General features: G+C 37.2%; 1 protein-coding gene across 2 annotated transcripts; it reads right to left on the reverse strand.

Moving 5' to 3' along the window:
• On the reverse strand, positions 1–24045 carry LOC136027988 (zinc finger protein 239-like). 2 transcript variants are annotated; one of them, XM_065705499.1, is made up of 4 exons: positions 23909–24045; positions 15395–15576; positions 2647–2817; positions 1–930 (listed from the first exon to the last, which is right to left on the reverse strand). In XM_065705499.1, exons 2-4 carry the CDS (start codon positions 15438–15440, stop codon positions 170–172), a joined length of 978 nt encoding a protein of 325 aa, XP_065561571.1. In that variant the 5' UTR covers positions 15441–15576; positions 23909–24045; the 3' UTR covers positions 1–169. The 2 variants fall into 2 exon arrangements, with proteins under 2 accessions (XP_065561571.1, XP_065561572.1); XM_065705500.1 differs by having other exon boundaries at positions 23886–23990.
• Between the last annotated feature and the right edge of the window lie 600 nt (positions 24046–24645).

The following is a 24645-nucleotide window of genomic DNA, read 5'->3' on the forward strand; positions in this document are numbered from 1 at the left end:
TTCTATTTTTATCCATATATTTTATCGATCAGCGTGTTCCCATATGTCAACCATTACATCTCGGAATTGAAACGAAAAACGCAGGTGCTATACTCTAATAAATATAAAGGTCACGTCTGTGTATCTAAGGGTAAAAGTGTCAGTGTATCTTCAGGTGGGTAAGGCTTGTCTAATATTTCACATTTTGGCCATGTATCTTCAAATGAACAGTCAAATTACAATTTTTGGCAAATCTCCTCTGACATATTTTACATTCGTATGGCTTCTCCCTGGTATGAACCCTCCTATGATCCCTTAAATTCTGACTTTGGACGAAGCGTTTTTGACATAACTCACACTGATATCGCTTTTCACCTGTATGAGATCTCATATGTCTATTCAAGCGGTGTCTTTCAGCGAATTTCTTTTTACACAATTCACACTCATGCGGCTTTTCACCTGTATGGATTTTCATGTGACTACTCAAATGTGGTCCTTGACTGAAGCACTTTTTACACTGTGGACATTCATATGGTTTGTCACCAGTATGGGTCCTTCTGTGTCTAGTTAAATTCTGTCTCCGAGCAAAGCTCATGCTGCAGTATTCACACTGATATGGTTTCTCACCTGTATGAATCCTTGAATGATCAATCAACGCCCGTTTATTGGAAAATGTTTTACTGCAAACATCGCAATCATAGATCTTTACTGCAGCTGAGGACAGCACTTTCTGCAATCGAACGACAGGATTCTCTATCTCTTCTTGTCTAGCATCATACATTCCAGAAATCGTTTCCACTTTGATGAAAGTGAAGCTTCTCATCTGACCTTCATCTTCTTCTATCCAAGGTTCATGGGTTTCTGGTTCTGAAGCTGATTCTATTTCTTCCTTTACATATACCTTCGGATAGTCTGTCATATAAGGTGGCTTGGCTGATGACAGATTCAAATCTATACCAAGAAAAATAATCTTAAAAATAGCAAAAGAATTACCACTGGGTTCTTATCTTAGTCGATTTTTTTTTTTTTTTTTTTTTTTTTTTTTAAATCAATGACTTTAAAATGTAGAAGCAACTGTTCCAGCAAATCTTAATAGATACTGATCAGGTTGTTGTTGGCAAAATAGTTTGCTTTTAAGGATTGCTGTAAGAAATAACGTTTTATCTCCCTCCCTTTCCATAAGAAAAACAAAGACATGACAGAATACACACTGCATATAAGCATGATCAAGGTGCCTATATATAAACTATACATGTGCACATATAGGATCCTGATAAACAAAAGAAGGTTCTTTAATGGCAAAATTTCGAGCCTTGTTCATCTAGACATAAAATATTTTTTAGTTTAAGAATAATACTTATTTGAATATTTTTCAAAATTAAATTATCAAGTCCTTTTATTTTGGCCTCTTTTTAAGATCATTCTCAATTTCAACCGGAAGTTATGGAAAAGTAAACTACAATGTTGCAGTGGCGGACCTATTCTTTTCTTAGGAGGGGCAAATCTACATTTTGCCACCCCTACCATACTATTAATACTGTCAATATTACAGTTTCCGTTTAGAGTGATGGTTAGATATATGTCCTGGAAAAAGATGATATTTATTTATTATTTTTATGTTATATATTAAGTATGCTGGGTTTATCAACTCACAGTTTAATTCCACTACTTTTTGAAGATGCATGGTATTGTCGATTTAAAAGGAACTTTACACTCTCTTACATAGCCTAAGGCATAAACTTAGCTAAATATAGTAGTAGTAGTAGTAAGTAAGACGGCACTAGACCATTAAGGTCCAAACCGGCGGTGCTGATCTCCGTTTCATGGTCCTTCAGCCAGGAAGTGCAATGGGGGGTTGGGGAGCAACCATCGTGTGCTTTCACACACCCTTCCTGCCTACCTTCCCCAGATTTCTCCAGGTACCCATTTAGAGCTCGTGCGACTCTGGCTGAGCTTACAGAGTCACGCTACTGACCCCCCCCCCAAACTAAATAACTGGTCACAACTGGGATTGAACCCGTGCCCCCTAGCTAAATGGTATTGTGTTAGGCTATAAGAACGTGAATCATAACATTTATGAAGTATAGAGTTGAAGTCATTAAGACACCATAAATTTTTTCTTCAATTCTTGCGGATGCCGGATCGAAAGCAGTAGCAAGTAAACCCAAGATCTGTCAAAATGAAGGCAATTTTAAAGCTCTATGAAAAAACCGTAGGGAGCGAGATATTGAGGAGGTGGCAAGCCCCTTCATATATGAAATGTTTTCTGTTCGTTTTATGCTTTAATTTCGCTCTTTACTTTCATTTGAAGAAACTTGTTTTTTTGTTAAATAAAAAGTAGGCACAATCAAGGTCATATCAAAGGGGGGGGGCTGTAAGGGGATTTGAACACTCTCCTTCCCCCACAATGTGTGTCGATTGCAATAAACGTAACAAAAATGAATGAAAAAAAAAATGATTATTTTTTTTTAAAGTTTTTCAGTAAAAAAACCTACTGGGCGACCTAGCGTCTAGCAACCAGTACAAAACATGACCGCAGTCAGAGTATATCTTAGAAAAGAGTCACCTTGTGCAAGGAAACACTTATCTTTCGTTGTTGTGAATTGTACCCAAGGCAATAGATGAGAAAACCAATATTAGGGCTGCTTACATAAGAATATATGGTACCTTTGTCATTACCAGCAGTTGAACCAGATTCGGAGAATCCAGAGACAATATCAATCTGACCAGAGATACAGGGCGAAACAAGTAAGGAAGAATCTTCGCAAATAGGTTGGATAACCGAACTTGTAGGTTCAAACGAGTCTTCAGCGTGGCTTTTTGTTGTGTCTTCAATATCTAAAAGCAGACAACATTGATGGACCTGGCTAGACTTCAAGAAAATTACAAGACAAAAAGGCATATTCTCAAACTTCATTGTGGAAATTTTTTAACTTTGTTTTTAAACTAGAAATGAAATTTTTGATTGCAACCGAATTTTATCAGGACAAATTTGAAAATGCACTGAGGTTTTCTTACAAAACGGAAAGTGAAACAAAGACACTGAATACACCCTTCCAACCAAGGTTATTACCCCTGCACCCCCACACCTCTGAGCTGAATTTCAGAATCTTCTCTCTAAATAGGTAGGTCTCGTATGGATTGTCTTCAAACCATTTCTTTTTAACTTCTAATGCGTCATAAAGAAGATGTTTTCGGGTCCCCTGAAATATCAAACAAGAGCTAATAGCTCATATGGCACTTGTGAGGAGGCAAGAAGAGCTATGAGCCAAGAGATTATATGGTAAGAGCTCTAGCAAAATTCTATAAATCCATATATTGATTTAAAAGGAAAATAAGAGGCTTAATGCCGGTAGAATTTAAAATAAGAGCTATGAGTCATGATGTCCTTCTAAAAATCAAAATTCATTAAGATCCGATCACCCACTCGTATGTTATAAATACCTAATTTTTTCGAATTTTTCCTCTCCCTTTAACCCCCCATTTGGTCGAATCTGGGAAAAAGACTTTATCAAGTCAATTTGTGCAGCTCCCTGACACGCCTACCAATTTTCATCGTCCTTGCACGTCCATAAGCACCAAACTCGCCAAATCACTGGACCCCTCCCCCCAACTCCCCCAAAGAGAGCGAATCCAGTACGGTTCCGTCAATCACGTATCAAGGGCATTTACTTATTCTATCCACCAAGCTTCATCCCGATTCGTCTACTCCAAGTGTTTTCCAGTATTTCCCCCTCCAACTCCCCCCAATGTCAAAAGATCTGGTCGGGATTTGAAATAAGAGCTCTGAGACATGAATTCCTTCTAAATATCATATTTCATTAACATCCTATCATCTATTCGTAAAATAAAAATATTCCAATTTTCACGTTTTCCAAGAATTCCGGTTTCCCCCTCCAACTCCCCCCAATGTCACAGGATCTGGTCGGAATTTAAAATTAGAGCTTTAAAGCGCAAGACCTTTCGAAATATCAAATTTCATTAAGATCTGGTCAGACTTTCGTAAGTTACAAATACCTCAATTTTCAAAATTATCCACCCCCCAACTCCACCAAAGAGAGTAGATCCGGTCCTATTATGTCAATCACGTGTCTTAAGACAGGTTTTTATTCTTCTATCCAGTTTCATCTTGATCTAACCGCCTTAAGTATTTTCTAAGATTTCCGGTTCCCCTCAACTGCCCCCTCCCCCAATTACGCTGGATCCGGTTCAGATTTAAAATAAGAGATCTGGGTCACGAGGTCCTTCTAAATATCAAATTTCTTTGAGATCCGATCACCCGTTCGTAAGTTAAAAATACCTCATTTTTTCTAATTTTTCAGAATTAACCCCCCCCCCCCCAACAACCCCAAAGAGAGCGGATCCGTTCCGGTTATGTCAATCATTTATCTAGGACTTGTGCTTATTTTTCCCATCCCAGCTCCCCCCCCAATGTCACCAGATCCGGTCAGGATTTAAAATAAGAGCTCTGAGACACTCAGAGCTTTGATTTATCCTTCTAAATATCAAATTTCATTGAGATTCGATCACCCGTTTGCAAGTTAAAAACACCTCATTTTTTCTAATTTTTCAGAATTAACAACCCCCCCCCAACTACCCCAAAGAGAACAGATCCGTTCCGGTTATGTCAATCATGTATCTAGGACTTGTGCTTATTTTTCCCACCAATTTTCATCCCAATCCCTCCACTCTAAGTGTTTTCCAAGATTTTTGGTTTTCCCCTCCCGACTCTATTTTTTCCGAATTAACGAGCCCCCCACTCCCCTCCAGATGGTCAAATCGGGAAAACGACTATTTCTAATTTAATCTGGTCCGGTCCTTGATACGCATACCAAATTTCATCGTCCTAGCTTACCTGGAAGTGCCTAAAGTAGCAAAACCGGTACCTACAGACCGACAAAATTCGCGGTTGCTATATTTCACTTGGTGAATACCAAGTGCCATAAAAAGAGTATTTTGTATGGAAGTCTCTAATATTTCTTAAGATTACAGGAGCCTAGAACCCATTCTCCAGGGAGCCCCTTGTGTGCACGTATGTTTGAGGTAGTAATGTTTGACCGTTTCTAATCAAGGAACAAATATATGCAGGAATCATCTTTTTTTTGGGGGGGGGAAGGGGGAAGGTTAGTCTAAAAACTAATATACTTCATATAAGCCAGAAGCAACACATGATTTTTCATCCAATTTACAAAGGTGGAAAAAATCAGAAAAAAAAACAAAAAAAAACATATGGATAATTATATACATTTACTAAATAAAACATATATAAAATTTATATTTAATACGTATTTTAAATTAAAAAATGTTTACATATATAAAAAAAAATAATTTATGCATATCATGACAGAACTAAAGAGTGATTGAAAGCAGTCAAATTAAAATACGTCCGCCAGGGGGTGTTATTGTTTGGATATAAAGAGGAACAACGAGACCCGACGCATGGCCATGCAATATACCTCATTCGTTTTTGAAGCGCCAACGACGGAGAGAAAAAGAACAACTCGTGGCAGTCATCTTGTTGGTCAAAATTGTTCATCTCTAATAGGAAGAAATAATAAAATACAAACAAATTCCGTCTCCCACCATATCTCCAGTGCAGTTAGAACACAAAATTTTAATCTGGCCAACAGAGAGGGAGTACTAGAAGGGCACTAACTACAAAACAGTCCAACTATTGTCACCTTTGTAGCAGAATCTAGCCTAGTTATTTTTCGTAATGGTTCAGAATATTAATTTGTTAGGGTCAAATTTTCCCTAAAAACTGGAAGGTCAAACCAGTTTCTTGGGTCATAAACATCTAGACATTGTCGCAGAGAATCTGGCAGATCTTTCGGTTTTTTCTTTTTAGAAATTCGTTGCCTTTTTTGGCATCTAAAGAAATACTTTTTCCAAGATTTCAATTAGGCTATTCTTCCAACAGTATGTTTGAAAATCCTATCATAGGCAACGTAATTGCGCTGCCTAAGTAAAGAGCGATGTGGGCACAACGTGTTATTTTTTTCACCAAGGCACTTCGTATAAAACGAGTTGTCTTAGAAACTGTAGAAGGAGCTTATGCGATTGGATTCTGAAAGGTCTGCAACGAGTACTACCAGGGCTGGGGGTATTGAAGTGAAACTTTCAGAAAATGTTGAGGGGAAGGTTGAGCTAAATCAAAACATACTATCTGCATACAGATTGTATGCACAAAAACGATCTGTTTATCGTTTTTGTTTATTTACAATACTCTGTACTTTGTGATTTTTTTATACTTTTACGGGTAACAAAGTTCATTCATTCGTTCATTGTCATAAGGGTGTATCAATAATATTTAGGGAACGGCTTACAATATCATGCTGAAACTTCCAGGGATCATGAAGAGGATGTTCAGCCTGCTAAAAGGCAACACATATTACTACTGATATTAATACTGCTTCTACTACCGTTACTACAACACCAGCACAAGGATACTACTGCACCTACTATTACCGCCACTAGTATGATACTAGTACTATTAAGACTAAGGGTAAAAGGTGAAATATTTGAGAGAATACAGAGGGAAAATTTGAACTAAATCTCAACACACTATGGACCTGCAGATACTCAGAAACAGCATATCTCTGGAATGGATTAAGGTATTAAGTTGGAACTTTCAGGGAATGCTTAAAGGGGAAGATCAATTGACCAAAGGGTAACCTTCGCACAACACTACTACTATTACTGCTACAACTACTACTACCACTACAACCACTGCTTTTGTAGCGAGTACTACCAAGGCTGTGGATATTGAAGTGGAAATTTGAGGAAATGTTCAGGGGAAAGTTGAAATAAATTAAAACATACTATGTGCATAGACATTGTCAAAACAGTGCATCAGCAATATCTTTGGTATGGCTTGCCGTATCAAGCAGAAACTTCCAAGGCATCATGAGGGGGATCCTCAAGTGGCCAAAAGGTAACATGATCATATTACTACTGCTATTAATACTGCTCCTAATACTGTTACTGCTACTACTTATACAACACTACAACTGCTACTACTGTTACTACAGCTAATAATACAACGCTAGTACTGCCACAACTACTATGATACTAGTGTGGAGGGTATGAATGTGGAAATTTGAGAAAATATAAAGGAGAAATTTGAACAAAATCAAAACACACTATGTGCATGCAGATTGTCAACAGAGTGTATCTCAGGGATGAATTAGGAAATTAATCTGGAACTTTCAGAGAATGCTTAAGGGGAAGATCAATTGACCAAAAAGTAATATATGCAAACTACCACTAACACTACTACCGCTGATACTACTATTGCTACAACTACTACTTCAACTGCAACTACTACTAATGCTAAGAGTATGAAGATAAAAATTACAATAATTGTTGAGGGAGAAGTTGAACTCAACTAAAACACTACGGATGTACAAGTTATCGAAAACGCATATCAGCAATGCCATAGCAATGGGTTTAAACTTACAGGGCTCGATGAGGGGATTTTTAAATCGACCAAAAGGCAACAGGTTCATACTACTGCTGCTACTAGAGCTAGTGGTACTAAGCCTCTCCGTACTGCTGCGACAGTGACTACAATTACAACAATGGCTAAGTGTATGAAGCTGAAATTATCAGGGGATATTGAGGGAGGAAGTTGAACTGAACCAGAACACGCTGTCTGCATGCTGGTTCTCAAAAGGGGCTTATCAGGAATATCTTAGGAACGACTAGGTGTATAAAGTTGAAACTTATAGGACTTGTAGATGTTGGACTAATCAAAAGGTGATATTTGTATTCATCTACTACTACCTCTACTACAGCTACTACTACTACTGCTATTACTATTACTAATGCTAAAGATATTAAGGTGAAAACCTTAAGGAATGTTGAAACAGTATTGAACTAAATCAAAAGTGCACTTTTGATTTGATTTAATTGATAACTAAATCAAGCACTGCCTTCATGGAAAAATTCCCTTCCCCCATGAAACATTACTTCATGGAAAGATCCTTCAACGTAAACTCCCAGCCACCAGAAATCCCCCTCGGAAACATTTGTATACTCTGCAACAACCAATACTATACGTAAACAATGAGCAAAGTTCACAGCTTGCAGCCCTTCCCGAGGGGAATGTGGAGGATTAAGTAATCCTCTAAGACATAATTATTACATTTTCCGACTATGCTGACCAAAATGCCTATCTAAAAATTTCAATCAGGTGACTTTGGGGAAAAAATGGGGGTGAGAGGGGGCCTAATTGCCCTCTAATTTTTTTGCCACTTAAAAAGGGAGCTAGAACTTTTTCGAAAATAAGGCGAACTTCTTGAGGCTCGTAAGTTTGTATGGGTAAGACTAAACTTGATTAAACTTATACATTTGAAATCAGCATAAAATAAGATTCTTTTGACATTATCTATTGGTATCAAAATTCCGTTTTTTTAGAGTTTTGGTTACTATTTAGCCAGGTCGCTCCTTACTTACAGTTCGCCACCACGAACTGTTTGATGATGAGGGGGATGAGCAACTGACCAAGGGCATGTTAAACTAACCAAAAGGCACTATGTGCATGTTGTCACTATTGCTACTCTTGCAACAGATATAACTACTACTTGTACTGAGGTAAAACTTTCAGATTATATGGGGGGGGGGTGTTGAAGTAAATCAAAACATACTTTGTGCATTCAGGTTGCCCAAAAGGTGTATGAACTATTTTTCAAAAATAGCTTATAGTGTTAAGTTAAAACTTTCAGTACATTTTGAGATGGATGTTGAACAAGCCCAAAGACTATGTGCATACTACTACTATTGCTACTACTGCCACTATTATTGTTATGGCTACAATTACTGAGGCTAAGGTTACGACGTTGAAACTTTCAGTGAACGTTTAGGGGGGTGTTGAATTAAATAAAAACACACTCTGTACAAGCAGGTTACCAAAAAGGCATATCAGCAGTATCCCGGGAAAGGTCTATGGTATTAAGTTGAAACTTTCAGGACATGTTAAGGGGGATAATGAACAAGACAAATTTCAAAATGTGCATATTTCCTATAACTATTAACACTACTGCTATAACTTTTACTGCTACAACTAGTACTGATTGTATACTGGAAGGCTTATAGCATTTAAACCTTTAAATGTCACTTTCAAAACTTCAGGGATTGAACAGTTTTAAGGGTGTTTGCATAAAACTGTCTGGCTGATCTCTAAAAGATGCTTATTTCTCTTCTTTCATTTCTTTGTTTTTATTTCTACATAGACTGTTTCTTAAGCATTTCTGATTTTTTTTTTTGTCTGCATGTTACACAGTCAAATTTGAGAGACAAAAAACACTGCTCTTGGAGGTATCTCAATTATGCCAGATATACAATCAGATCTTTCAGCTGGCATAACTACTGCTGAGGTACATTTGGGATTTGCTGACTGAGGTCAAAATAAACTTAGTGTGCTCTTTAAAAAGAACTAAAAAGTAATCTCGAGACAATAGGGAGATAGATAATTAGATATGTACATATTTATGTGATAATATGTGCACTTGTATTTGGCTGAGCTACCTCTCTCTTATCAGTGAGTATTGCAGAAATAAGCGAAAATTTATTGGTTAATATCAACTGCTGGTGTTTGGTATTAAATTGGATAGATCAAGTGTAAATATTGAATTAGTTTTTTTCTTCCTCATTTACAATTATTATTCTTCATACCCCAACTATTTATTATTAGTTTCCTTTACTAGCCTTAGCTCTGAGGGCATACTTAAATTGTTGCATTACTGCAGGGTTCGGACAGGTCGGTTCGTTTCAAATTATAGGCTCTGTCCCATTTTTATAGGATTTCCCGGGCCCAAATATAGGCCAATTATAGGATTCGGAAGTCCTCGGGATCAGATCTGAGGTAGATGGCGTGGGATACCTGGTCACATAAATTACCAAGTTTCATCCCGATCCCTCCAATCTAAGCGTTTTCCATGATTTTAGGTCCCCCCAAATCCCCCCCAATGTCACCAGATCCGGTCAGGATTTAAAATAAGAGCTTTGAAACCCGATATCCTTCTAAATATCAAATTTCATTGAGATCAGATCACCCGTTCGTAAGTTAAAAATACCTCATCTTTTCTAATTTTTCAGAATCAACCCCCCCCCCAAACTACCCCAAAGAGAGCGGATCCGTACTGGTTATGTCAATCATGTATCTAGGACTAGTGCTTATTTTTCCCACCAAGTTTCAGCCCAATCCCCCCAATCTAAGCGTTTTCCATGATTTTAGGTCACCCCAAACTCCCCCCAATGTCACCAGATCAAGTCGGGATTTAAAATAAGAGCTTTGAGATACAATATCCTTCTAAATACCAAATTTCATTGAGATCCGATCACCTGTTCGTAAGTTAAAAATACCCCATTTTTTCTAATTTTTCAGAATCAACCCCCCCCCCCCCCGCCAACTACCCCAAAGAGAGCGGATCCGTTCTGGTTATGTCAATCATGTATCTAGATTTTGTTCTTATTTTCCCCACCAAGTTTCAGCCCAATCACTCCACTCTAGTGTTTTCCAAGATTTTAGGTTTCCTCCTCCAAACTCCCCCAATGTCACCAGACCCAGTCGGGATTTAAAATAACAGCTCTGAGACACGATATCCTTCCAAACATCAAATTTCATTAAGATCTGATCAACCGTTTGTAAGTTAAAAATACTTCATTTTTCTATTTTTTCTGAATTAATGGGCCCCCCACTCGCCCCAGATGGTCAAACCGGCAAAACGACTATTTCTCATTTAATCTGGTCCAGTTCCTGATACGCCTGCCAAATTTTATTGTCCTAGCTTACCTGGAAGTGTCTAAAGTAGCAAAACCAGGACCGACAGACAGACAGACCGACAGAATTTGCGATTGCTATATATCACTTGGTTAATACCAAGTGTCATAAAAACATCATGCTACTATGAGATTAACCGAACAGACGGACCAAAGGACGATAAGGCGATAAACGATAAAAAGCTGATTCCGACAATCTTCCATACAGGAGAGCCAACTTTGCACTTATATCAGGGACATCAAACTTACGAATTATCTTACCATTGCTATACCATGGGGGGAGATAAAGTAAAAATTTACAATATCTGAAATAAAAAGTCCGAATCTGATTAACATCATTTTTCTTTAGAAGGGGATAAAGACTAGATAGATAAAGGACAGATTGATCACGGAATGTAGCATATAGCCTACCAAGTCCATGTCTAGTACACTTACCTGGATTAGCAACTATCTTAGAATAGCCCATTTGAATAACTGGGCCGTATTCACATCAGCCAGCCAGCATTCAGCCAGGAAACACATAAGTCGCAAGAACTCCAGTCTCATTAAGCAGAGACTGCTAAGCACAACACAAAGCATTAGTTCAGTTCAAAAAGCTCAACAGTTGTAATTAATTACCAATCTACACAAAAAGACAGAAAATTGCAAATCATGAGCAATGTTCTTAGTGCTCTTCAGCCGAAAATATAGGAATAATAGGATTTTAGCCAAAATATAGGCATTTTATAGGAGTGCATTAAAATATAGGAATTTATTGGAATTTAAAGGGGAGTCCGAACACTGTTAGAGAGAGAGCTTTGTTTGTTCACTCGGCTTTGTTTAGCAAATCCGTAAAAAAAGGTACAAACGAATTTGCGTGGCGGTTCGTGCGTGAAGCTATTGGAACCAGTTTATTTTGGTGACGCGTACGGTTGTTGGGCGGTGCAGTAGGTGGTAAGATGTATCGATGCTGGGGTTTAGAGAGAAGAAACTTCCCAAACCTCAGGATAGTCTGGTCGTATCTTTGGGCCAACGTGGGGAGGTCGAGTTTAACAAGCGCTTCACCATAAAATAGTTGTCGATCGCCAATAATAATGAACACGGCTCGCTTTTGCACCGACTCAAGTTCTTGGATGAGGTAAACAGTTCGCAGTGCTGCAGGCCCCCATAGTGGGCTTGCATATTCCAGAACTGACGGACGTATGTAAGATAAGCTAGCAATAGGCACTGGACATCACAGACAAATCTACGCATTGTACTCAAAGACTGCAGACATGCATTTGCGTTTTTAACAACATTTTCAACGTGCAAGCCGAAAGAACAATCACTTGAAAAAGTAACTCCCAAAATCTTTATTGAGTCGACAATCGGAAACGGAACATACGGTTGGCTGAATGTGCGCTTCAACGGATTAAAGCGTAAGACCTTTGACTTATTCGTGTTAATGATCAATTTAGAGACATTGCACTCGGCAATAAACGCAACGAAGAAATCGTCAATGAACTCTTTCTTAACAATCCCGTTTTCAACTAAGTATTTCAATAGAAAAGAGATATCGTCTATAAACTTGTAATGATCCTCATATTCGACTAGTAGGTAGTTGATCACGGCTATAAATACAATGGCAGCCAACTTTGTGCCCTGCGGAGCTCCACATGTTATACTTGTCCAATCGGAGTCAGAATCCCCCTCAAACAGGGCATAAAAACGCTGTTTCCTATTAGATAAGAAATCCATAATCACGGATAACACGCGCTTTTTCGCACCCATTATCTTCAAATTTTGGCCAGCAATCAGGTGGTTAATGAAATCAAAAGCTTTTTGGAAGTCTATTGCACCTAGATCCAGGAACCGATTACCTTTATTCAGCCATGTAAGTATACAATCATACATACGCACTAGATAAATTGTAGTACTGCACTCCTGGAGTCCACCATACTGGTACTTATCGATAGAAGAACTGATTTGGTCGAGCAATCAACGGAGTACAAATGCTTCCGTAACTTTAGCCAGGTAGGGGGTTATCGAGATAGGACGCAATTCATCACATGCTTTAGGGGGGCCCGACTTCGGAATAACCTGGATATATGCCTTTTTCCAAATATCTGGGAAAGTACCAAGCATGAAACACAGGTTAATCAACACGGATAATGGCTTGGCAATGAAGGGGGCGTATTCACGAACATGTTTTACAGGAAGTTCCGAAGGATAGGATGCACTGTTGGGCTTAATTTTCATTAATTCTTTGAAGACGTCTTCTTCAGTGACTTCAATAACTTTCTCTTCTGAGCAGCTGTACAATCGGCTTTTTGGGACTCGGTGGGTGGAGGGTGGGTTGTGCAGATTTCAGTGAAGAAGAGTTCACATCTGTCGCAGTGAGAATATTAATGAGAATATCGTCCAATATTCTCACACTAGAGGAAGTGGATTTTCTCGACATTTTTCGAACATACTGATGCCATTTCTTTGGATTACTGACGCGCATAGGTGACACTGATAAATGGCCTTATTGAAGTTTGGCCTTCCGTATTACAGTGACGGTGTAATTTCGTAGTTTCTTTGTGTTTACTAAATCACCGATAGAATATAGGCGGCATCTCTCACGGATGAGTTTCTTTATGGCAGGAGTAATCCATGGCTTATCAAACTCACTAATGGTAACTGACTTGGTGGGGAAGATTTCGGTGTATTTGGAGTACAGATTGTTGCTGAATCTTTTAGTCTTTTCGTGGATGCTTTAATATCCGTCAACTTCTGGGAAACTATAATTGCCTATCCACTGACCATAGGCTCGAATGGCAGAGTCCGTTAGCGGGCGGGTAACCACGCGGCTTAGTTTAGGCTTGGGCAATGAACTGTGGGCTTTCCACAGAATTGCAAAATGGTCGGGCTTGGCCACTGGTCCGAGAGAAACAGGATTACAGTAGTAGGCCTCACATTTCGTAAGAATGAGATCCAGAATGCTGCCTGAGACGTGAGTAGGCATGTGAACCACTTGTTTAAGGGATAGACAGGATGAAAGCCAGCCTTTTTTCGTCTGGTTGAAGTCGCCTGCTATAAAAAAGCAGGATTACTATAGTGGATCCGAAGCAGATCAACAGTCTTTTGCAAGTAAGAGACAAGGTCTCGGCGATTCTTTGCACTTTCTGGGTAATATACTGATGCTACAATTATGCACGAGTATAAGCGGGGCAAGTAAGTCGGTCTGCACATCGCCCAGATTACTTCATGGTCCGGATTAGCGAAATCAGAAAGGAGTTTACAGGGTATATCTTCTCTTACAAACAGACCAACACCGCCCCCAAGTTTCGATAGACCACGATTAGAGCGAGTGTTCAAGAACACAGAGTATCCAGCCACACAACCTTTATTTTCATCGAGGTTCCATGTTTCAGTAACGGCTGCTATGGCAATGTTGTTCTGGCGAATAACAGCTTCAAAATCTTCTGTTTTGTTGCACAGCGATCTAGTGTTGCAAACGAGGAAGTTAGGAAGGCCACGACGAGCGTTGAATGTAACAGGTCTTAGGATAGGAGGCGTCTCATTGGCATAGTCGTAAACGGGCAAACTGTCGAAGCGTTTGATTACGGGTAAGTCTGTGAGACTCGATTCAGTCAGTCTGCCTACATTGGCGTGGGTGTCACTTAGAGCGGATAAGTTACTCGGTTCCACTAGGGGATTCCTCCTCTCAGAAACGCGTTTACCACTTCTGCAACCGCGACTCGTTTTAATGGGAGGCTTAGAAGTAGCTCTACTGTGAACAGTGCTGACATCTAAAAAAGGGGCGGTTGCAGCATCTGGTGGCTTCGTCAGAAGATTAAAAGTCACCAAGTTCAAAAAAGTAGATGGCGCTACCATATACAGGGGTGAAGAAAGGTCAAATAAAGTATCTTTCTTGTACTTAATTTGCATATTGATGGCACAGAAAACTGTCAGGATAGCCACTGCTTTAACTGGTTACCCAAGTAACTGAAATAACCCAAGAACAAGGGAAGCGTAAGGACCCCCTCACCTATTCCCCGCCATTTACGGGTAGCTGAATACCGGCGGGTACAATACGGCACTTCCGGGGGGTTCCTTCCCCTCTTCTGCTTGTTCTGAGAAAAAATCAGCACTTAATGAAAGGTTTCTCCAAATGTAAAAGATAAACGAATCAGTGTAATTAATCTGCGGACTTTTGGAAGACAGATATATGAAACCGGCGCTATATGAAAAGCCACAAAAATATTGTTCTATGAAAAAGGCGATGTAGATGGCGAGCTGGTCAATATGAGAAAAGAGATGGCGCTGATAGAAACATCCAGAGAAAAAGACCTATACTAGGAATTGGAGAGGGTCTCTCAAATTCTCCTTAGCTAAAAATCTATCTCTAGAGTGTAGAAATCAATAAGAAAAAAACATCAAAGTAATGCAGAAGCTTTATCCCATTAACAGCAAAAAATCAAACTCAACCACAATCACCCTGGATTTAGCATAGATGAAAACTACCATTTACTGGGTTGGAGCAAATGGTTATGACATGGTTACATATAACCCCTAGCTAAGATGCCCCCCCCCCCCAAAAAAAATTCCTTTGCCCCTGTAATTGAGCAAATCTTTTACTATAATTCTCACACTTATTAAAGAGCTACATCACTAATAGAGCTTAACTCACCCTTTTCTGCAACAGGAGGCTCTGAATAGCTTACTGGTTTCACCATTTTTGGAATTGGTATGAATTTTATTGACAATTCTCCAAATGATATTAGTATGTTTGATGATGTGATATCTTCAAAGCTACAAGTTGAAGAAAGTAGAAAACTCCTTTTCTGTGTGATAGAATGTCAGCAAATTATCCTAAAATGCACAAACGACAGTAATGAAAAAAGTAGTAAGTAGAAATAAATCCTCACTATTAGAAAGCAAAAACTAAATACAAGGATGAAATTTTGTGATAGCCTACAGATCAACTGCAATTTATAACAAGGTGCTCTTCTAGAAACATTTCTATTTCTTCCTTTGGAGAACGAATTCACATTAGGATATCAAACAGTTCATGGTAACAAACTGTAGTAAGGAGTGACCAGGCTCATTAGTAACTGAAACTCTAAAAAAAGGAATTTTGATACCAATAGTTACATCAAAAGAATTGCATTTTAAAGCTGATTTTAAATATATATATAAGTTTCATCAAGATTAGTCTTACACATCAAAAGTTACGAGCCTGAGAAAATTTGCCTCATTTTAGAAAATAGGGGGAAACACCTCCTAAAAGTCATACGATCTTCAGAAATCACCCCATCAGATTCAGCATATCAGAGAACCCTATTGTAGAAGTTTCAAGCATCTATCTACAAAAATGTGGAATTTTGCATTTTTTGCCAGAAGACAAATCATGGATGTGTGTTTATTTGTTTATTTTTTGTTTGTTTTTATCCCAGGGGTGATCGTATCAACTCAGTGGTCCTAGAATGTCACGAAAGGACTCATTCTAACGGAAATTAAAAGTTCTAGTGCCCTTTTAAAGTGACCAAAAAATTGGAGGGCACCTAGGCCCCCTCCCACGCTCATGCTCATTTTTTTCCTAAGGTCACCGGATCAAAATTCTAAGATAGCCATTTTATTCACCATAGTCGAAAAACCTAATAAATATGTCTTTGGGGACGACTTACTCCCCTACAGTCCCCATGAGAGGGACTGCAAGTTACAAACTTTGACCTGTGTTTACATATAGTAATGGTCACTGGGAAGTGTACAGACGTTTTCAAGAGGATTTTTTTGGTTGGGGGGGGGGGGGAGTTGAGGGGAGGGGTTACGTCGGAGGATCTTTCCAAGGAGGAACTTCTCATGGGGGAAGAGACTTTCAATGGAGGGGGCGCAGGATTTTCTAACATTATTTAAAAAAAGTGAAAAAATAAATATGAAAAGTTTTTTCTACTGAAAGTGAGGAGCAGCATTAAAACTGAAAACGAACAGACATTATAACAAATATGAGGGGTTTACCTCCTCTTAATGCCTCGCTCTTTACGCTAAAGTATTTTTAGTGACTACAACTACTTATTCTACAGCCTTTGTGATTCAGGGGTCATTCTTAAGGAATTGGGACAAAATTTAAGCTTTAGTGTAAAGAGCAAGGTATTGACAAGAACAAGTCCCCTCATATACGCAATAAGAACATACGAATACAGAAGTTCACTACATAAGTTAATTTGTAAGTTATGTATATTTTTTACTTATGAAAACGTTCATAAAAATTTAAAATTAATGCCTTTTTAAGTAATCAAAAATTGGGGGCAACTAGGCCTCCTCCCTTGCTCCTTTTTTCTCAAAATCTTCCAATTGAAACTATGAAAAAGCCATTTAGCCAAAAAAAATTAATATGCAAATTGCGTTTTAATTATTTATGTGCAGAGAGCCAAGATCAAAACATGCATAAATTCAAAAACTTCCCGAAATAATAAAAAAAAACAAGTTTTTTAAATGAAAGTAAGGAGCAACATTAAAACTTAAAACAAACACAAATTACTCCATATATGAAAGGGGCTTTTCCTCCTCAACGCCTCGCTCTTTACGCTAAAGTTTTTTACTGTTTTAAAAAGTAGAGTTAGGAGAACGAGTCAAACTCTTTGTCTTTGAGTCCCAACAAATTCAGTCCCACATTTTGTATACAAGTCCAGTTGACATTGTCCATCATGAGTCAACCCAAAAATGTCAATCATCCCTTAGTTATATGACTATCTACCTTACTTCAACCCTAGGATAGATGAAAGACTACGTATCAAAAAGTGAAAATTGCCTCATTTTTATACCATCCTGAAAAAGGCATATGCCAGCTTTACCTCTTGCTCAGACTATGTGTCCTGGCTTTATCTCCAATTAGCCATGGCTTGATAGCAACTTGGTTTTATTTCAATTTAAGCAATATCTAAAAATTCCTTCTTAAGAACCACTGTTCTAGGCTTACAACCATAATATACAGAAAAACTGTAGTTAACAGATTCTTATTGGGATTCAGCTGCACTTTGCCCAAACCCCCCTCCTGATACAAAAATATATAGCACTAGTTATGTATTATTGGGATATCTATCTAACTGGATATTTTTTTGCATATATTGAGCAGTCCACATTTCTGACAAATGAATAAAGTGAAAATAACACTAGATATCTTTTTGTATGCTCTTTCTGAATATAATAATTGCTTTTGTTGCAAATTCAATTGTAAGCCCTTTATGGATCCTCAAAGATGATACATTTTTCTTTTATTTTAGATATTGTTAATATACCTTTGTTATAACTCTTGTTAAAACCAGTTTCCTCAAAAATGTGATCAATGGTGACCAAAACAAGAATAAAAAAAAAAAATAGGAAATAAATAATATGGGCTACAGTGCACTAAACCAGTTACCAGCCCCCTACAAATAAAGTAACATCCCCCTCCAAAAAATGAGGAGACTACTTATACCTCACTGATTTCCTTTCTTCTGTTTGAGCAGACAAGGCCTTTTCAGTCAAGATTATTCACCCTTTAACTTTTAACTCCCTCTATGAATTGAAATGGACTATTGCAAGTGGTTGCTCCTTATTTGACTTGTATTGGCTTGAATCTGATTAGATATTGTGCAGTAAATCTTTTGATTCTAAAAGTTGAAATATACCAGTGCTCTGGGTGCAGGTATGGTCAGCTAGACTCTTAGCTGATGGTGAGATTGTGTAATGTTTGAAGCACTTTAACCGTTTATAATGGAGGTCAATCTGTGCAGACGTCTGCATTACATTCAAATAGGCAATAGTCTATTATTTCATGTTTTATATTGCAATGTCTACAAAGAGGGGTTGAGAGGAATGAGCCACCTGAATTTGAAAACTGATGCAAAAAAGCCTGAAAATTTAGTCAATTTGACCCTGAACAAATTCTATGATATATTTTAGATAGGTGCTTGCTGGGGAAGGGAGATAAATTTGGTTTATTCTTATTTAAGTGTACCTTTTATAACCTCCAGCAATATATGAGGATTGGTCTCCCACTTGGCTGGTCAATATTTAGGGAATTTCTTGCAATTTCATCAGTTTGATGGTTATTAGTTATACCAGAGTGGCTTGGAACATTGAAGGCATGTTCTTGTGCCTCTTGAAGAAAAGAGTATGACTGATATTAAGACAGTAAAGTGTTTCAGTATCAATCTTATGTTGAGAAGCTGAGTACAGCAGGTCTAGGCGTGGCAAAGACTCAAAATGTACAATAATATTTCATATATTAGGAACCATGGGATGATTTCATTTATTGTTGATAATCCACTCTCAGTAAGTAGAAACTTAGTACTTATTGGTTTCCTAAGACTAAATATGAGGTAGATTATATCCTTTTGTGCTGTTTCAATTTTTTGCAACTGGGTCTTTGTGCAAGCATCATAAACAATGAGCTCATTATCAATTGGGGCCTTATATGTGATTTATAAAATTGGAGAAAAGTTTTCTCATTACAACCCCAATGTATGGATAGAAGTCTTTTTTTTAACTCTGATTTTCCGATGGATTTTTTTTTTTTTATTTTTACTGCATTTGTGATGTGAAGGTGGAAATGGAGTTTTTGGTCAACTGTAAGACCTAGATAATTTATTTGATTATCCCCTGGAATGGTTATGCCATTTAGCATTAGTTTCGCATTAATAGTTTTGCACTTATGGTAGAATTGGATGATTTTTGACTTGGGAGGTGCAATGGGTAAATCAGATTATTGAGCAAATTTTTCAAATTGGAAGTGACTTTTGCAACTTTGACTGTGCAATTTCAATAGTGTTGCCAATTGCCTATAATACTAGATCATCAGCATATTGTAAATTAGTGTGTGTGAGGTTCATGTCCCAGAGAAATAGGGAGAACATGAGGCAGCTCCAGACTGCACCCTGTGGAAGACCTTTAGTTATTGTAGTTTTTGGCTGCTGAACCTGCATAAACAAAAAACATCTATTTCCAATGAGAGATTTTATGAAAGATAATAGCTTTGGGGTAATCTAAGACTTGAAACATTGGCTAAAAGGATCTAGTTGTTCAAATTGTCATACATCCCTTCAAAATCTAGGAAGGATGCAACAAGGACATTATTTTTTGACAGAGATTCATTTATTGCATTTCTTAACAATACAAAAGTATCTGTAAAGGAATGGTGTTTCCTGATACCACTTTGAATATAGGGTATACTTTTCCCAGCACAGGAGCTGGGAAACAGGCCTAAAATCATTTTAGGCCTGTACACCATGGGGTCAATTTTGGGTATATTTTTCTTTACAATTAAGTGGATGGAAGAGCATTTTCAAACATTGGGGAATGTGTATGTAGCCCATGCAAAACTATAGCAATTTAGAAGTTCCTGTTTATATGAAGGGGTGATTTTTTTTCCATGTAGGGTGAATCTTATTATAGCTACTTGTGGCCTTGGCCTTAATGTGATGTATAGCACTATTCAGTTTAGGAATTGTGAATGGACAGGTTATGTACTCTGAGCCTGGGCAAGGCTGGTATATAGGATTTATGGTTATTGGGGCAGTGTTACTATTTTTATCTGATGTGAGCTTATTGGAAAAAAATTTACAAATAATCTTGCCTTTTCAATACATTATCATAATAGGTATTATTGGGAAAAAGGTCAGGCTAGAGAAGGTTGGGAGAGGTTTTTTCCCAACAGATGTGGCTTATAAGTTTGTTTATGATTTGCTCACAAGTTTCTTGGGAAAGACTATTTGCAACATTATTTCAGACTATTTGCATCCCTTTAATATATTTTGCAGTTGACCAACTTGCTATTCTGTAAGCTTTTGAATTGAATTCTTAGAACTGTTATCTAACCTTTGCTTATTGGGATTTGAATTACATTGTTTCTATGGGGTTTATGTTTCTGGAAATTGGAAGTAGGATAGTAGGTTTATTATTTTATGGTGTTTCCAGACAAGTAGAACTCAGATAGGAAGTTCATTTCTTGTCTTACCTTGGTCAAGTTCTAGCCTTGTATTAGCTTCAAAACATTGTAGTTGTCTGCTGTTATCCTAAGAAAAGTGTCTGCTTTTGGGTTATGTGTGACAGGTGTGAGGGGCACATGTATTGGCAATGTATCCCTACAGTTCTGTCAACAAATAATGCTGGATCATTGAAAGAGCTTGAAGAGTTCTTAAAGTTGAAAAAAAAAGTTTTACTGCTAGACATGTTTAGAAGAATAGAAGTTCTATTTTCTTAGTTAAAACTGTTTCTTTTTTAAATTTTTTTTTTTACTTTTTGATATCATAATTTTATTTGTTTTCAATACAAGTATCTGAAGATTGAATTTTTCTTTTTGATATTTTTACTTTTATTTGTCTTCAATACAAGCAACTGAAGGTTTAAATTACTATTACAGGTTTAAATTATTAAATTACAGTAATTACTAATGATAACTGGAATTAGCATCTAAAACATAATTTCAGTCATATTGTACAACCCCAAATTTTCCCTCAGCTTCAAAACCCTGCCCACATTACACATTTTTAGTTTGCCCCATGGAGGAGGAGGATCAACCAGAAATGGATGTGCTTTTTGAATTAGCATTTCTAAGTGCTAAAGTATGGAAACTATGCTGCTTTGTGGCCTGGTTTCCAGTTTAGACAGCTAGTGATGGAACTAAACAATTACCAAAAAGTTTTACTGCCAGACATGTTTAGAAGAATAGAAGTTCTATTTTATTTGTTAAAACTGTTTCTTTTTTAACATTTTTTTTTTTACTTGTTGATATCATAATTTTATTTGTTTTCAATACAACTATCTAAGTTAATTTTTTTTAACACATAATTTTCTCTATCATTTTAACTTAACTCATTTTAACTTTCAGAGTTAATTTTTTTCTTTTTGATATTTCACTTTTATTTGTCTTCAATACTAGGAACTGAAGGTTTAAATGTAGAGGAACTAGTCTGATCCCAGTCAGAAAACCAGTTGTTTCCCTTGCTGGTCTTCAGGTTAACACGTCTGAGTATGTGAATGAAAGTAAGTGTTGGAAAACTGTTTTGGCATGTCATGTTGTAAGTGTTAGAAAAGTACTTTTATATATTACCAATGCTGCTGTTAGCATAAATTTCAAAGTGGATGAAAATATACAGTGACAGAGCATTTTAGATGAAGTATAAACCATATGTCAGTCAGTTGTTTTGTACTGACTAAAGTGCAGAATAGTGTTCTAATGTTTGGCAAACCATTTTAGTATGCTATATAAGGGTAAGGTTAGGGGGATAAATATTCATGCTCTTGCAAATTCAATTTTAAGCCCTTTTTAGGCTCTTAGCTTCAATCTTGTTTAAACTGGTTAACCCATAAATTGACTCAGTAGGGACAAATTTGAGAAATAATGAATACATGTGAAATAAGCCATATAATATGTTCTACATACTTGGTTAAAGTTAGAAAGGTTAGGTAAAAAGGTAAAATTCTACTTGAGTGACTTCTTGTTATCTCAGAAAGGAGTAAGGTTAGGAAAATGAAACTTTCAGGGTTGGGTCTACAGGCTCAAGTACATCCTGGGAAGGTATTTTAAAGTACCCACCTCTACTCCTTCTCCCTCTAGAGAGCCCTGAAATTTGTCTACATGATAGGTCTATGCATATTGAAATTTTGACAAAACAACATTTTACCTTAATTTTCAGTTACTAATTGTTTTTTCTCTGCCTTTAGTTCTGAAAATGCAATTCCTGTTATTTGAGAAGAATTCTGAGCAATATCAATGTTGTTTTTTTTTCAAAATTTAGGAAATGTATTTGCATATCTTTAAAACCTTATAAATTGGGATTGAGCAAAGTTGTGAAGCTGAAAACAATTTTGTTGTAGTTCATTCAAGCAGAAGATCTATTTTACAAGATCTCTTTTTATAACACATATTTTGAAGGTCATCAAAGGTTAGGGCCTTCTAGAGGGGGAAGGAGTGGAGGTAGGTACTGCAAAATATCTTCTTTGTACATACTTTAGCCTGTAGACCCATCCCTGAAAGTTTCATTTTCCTAACCTAACCCCTTTCTGAGATAGCAAGAAGTCAATCAATCAGAATTTTACTGGTAAAAATCAGATTTGCAACAAAAACAGTTATTATAATCAGAAAGTGCATTAAAAAAGGTATCAAACAGAAAGCTATAGCCTGTTCACTAGTTTAATTTATATGAATCAAGAATTACCAGGTTATATTTAGTTAGGTAAAAATTAAATTTGCAATAAAAGCAATTATTATAATTGGAAAGAACATAAAAAAAGACTGAGGGGTAGGCCTATGTTCACTTTAATTTAGGTCAAGGATGTAGACTGCTCAATATTTACTAATGTTTTGCCTTAGATGTAAAGGTAAGATTCTAGTTAATTGACTCCTTGCTATCTTGGAAAGGGTTTAGGCTAGGAAAATGAAACTTTCAGTGATGGGTCTACCGGCTAAAGTATATCCCAGGAAGGTATTTTAAAGTACCCACCTCTACTCCTTCTCCCTCTAGAGGGCCCTGAAACTTGCCTACATGACAGGTCTATATCCTACCTATTGAAATTTTGACAAAACAACATTTTACCTTAATTTTCAGTTACTAGCTGCTTTTTCTATTTGAGTAGAATTTTGAGCCATACCAATTTTTTTTTTCAAAATTTAGGAAATGTATTTGCATATCTTTAAAACCTTATAAAATGGAATTGAGCAAATTTATGAAGCTGAAAACAATTTTGTTGTACTTCAATTAAGCAGAAGATCTAATTTGCAAGGTTTCACTTTTATAACACATATCTTTAAAGGCCATCAAAGGTCAGGGCCCTCTAGAGGGAGGATTGGAGGTAGTTGCTTCAAAATACCTTCCCAGGACATACTTTAGTCTGTAGATTCACCCCTGAAAGTTTCATTTTCCTAACCTAAACCCTTTCTGAGATAGCAAGAAGTCAATTAACTAGAATTTTACCTAAGTAAATATGGTTGGATATTTTCCTTATCCATTAGGTTCTCAAGAAAATCCACTAAGGCAATTTTCCATAGATGAAAGCCCAGCTCAGGCATAATGGCTCATCACAGAAGTAAACATAGGGTCTATCCTACAATGGCATGTTATAATTCAGCCCTGTTATAGACTGGATGCATAAAAATTACTCAAAACAAAACAAAACGTTAGACTTAACAAAGGAATTGCAATTCGTCAAGTAGTATCATCACCTTTCAAATCTTCCAAAAAACATCTTCAATCCTTTTCTTCTTCTTCTTCATCTTTGGCAGACGTGGGTTTTTCAGTAGAGAATTCAGCCCTTTTCCGTTTGATCCACTTGAACAGGGTTACTGATTCGGTTGCTTCGTATCAAACAGTTCGTGGTAACGAACAGTAGTAAGGAGCGCCCCGGCTCAATCGTAACTGAAACTCTAAAAAACGGAATTTTGATACCAATAGTTCCATCAAAAGAATTATATTTTAATACTGATTTTAAATATGTAAGTTTCAGCAAGTTTAATCTTGCTGAAAGTTATATGCTCGCAAAAGTTACGAGCCTGAGAAAATTTGCCCTATTTTAAAAAACAGAGGAATCCCCCCTAAAAGTCATAGAATCTTAACGAAAATCACACCATAAGATTCAGCGTGTTAGAGAACCCTGTTGTTAAGGTTTCAAGCCCCAATCTCCAAAAATATGGAATTTTGTATTTTTTTCCAAAAGCCAGATCACGGATGCGTGTTTATTTGTTGTTTTTTTCCCTCAGGGGTGATCGTATCGATCCCGTGGTCCTAGAATATTGCAAGAGCGCTCATTCTTAGGGGAATTAAAAGTTTTAATGCCCTTTTTAAGTGACCAAAAAAATTGGAGAGCACTTAGGCCCCCTCCCACGCACATTTTTCCCCAAAGCAACCGAATTAAAATTTTGAGATAGCCATTCTGTTCAACCTAGTCGACAATCTAATGACC

This window comes from Artemia franciscana, chromosome 6, assembly GCF_032884065.1.
Source record: "Artemia franciscana chromosome 6, ASM3288406v1, whole genome shotgun sequence".
NCBI lineage: Eukaryota > Metazoa > Arthropoda > Branchiopoda > Anostraca > Artemiidae > Artemia > Artemia franciscana.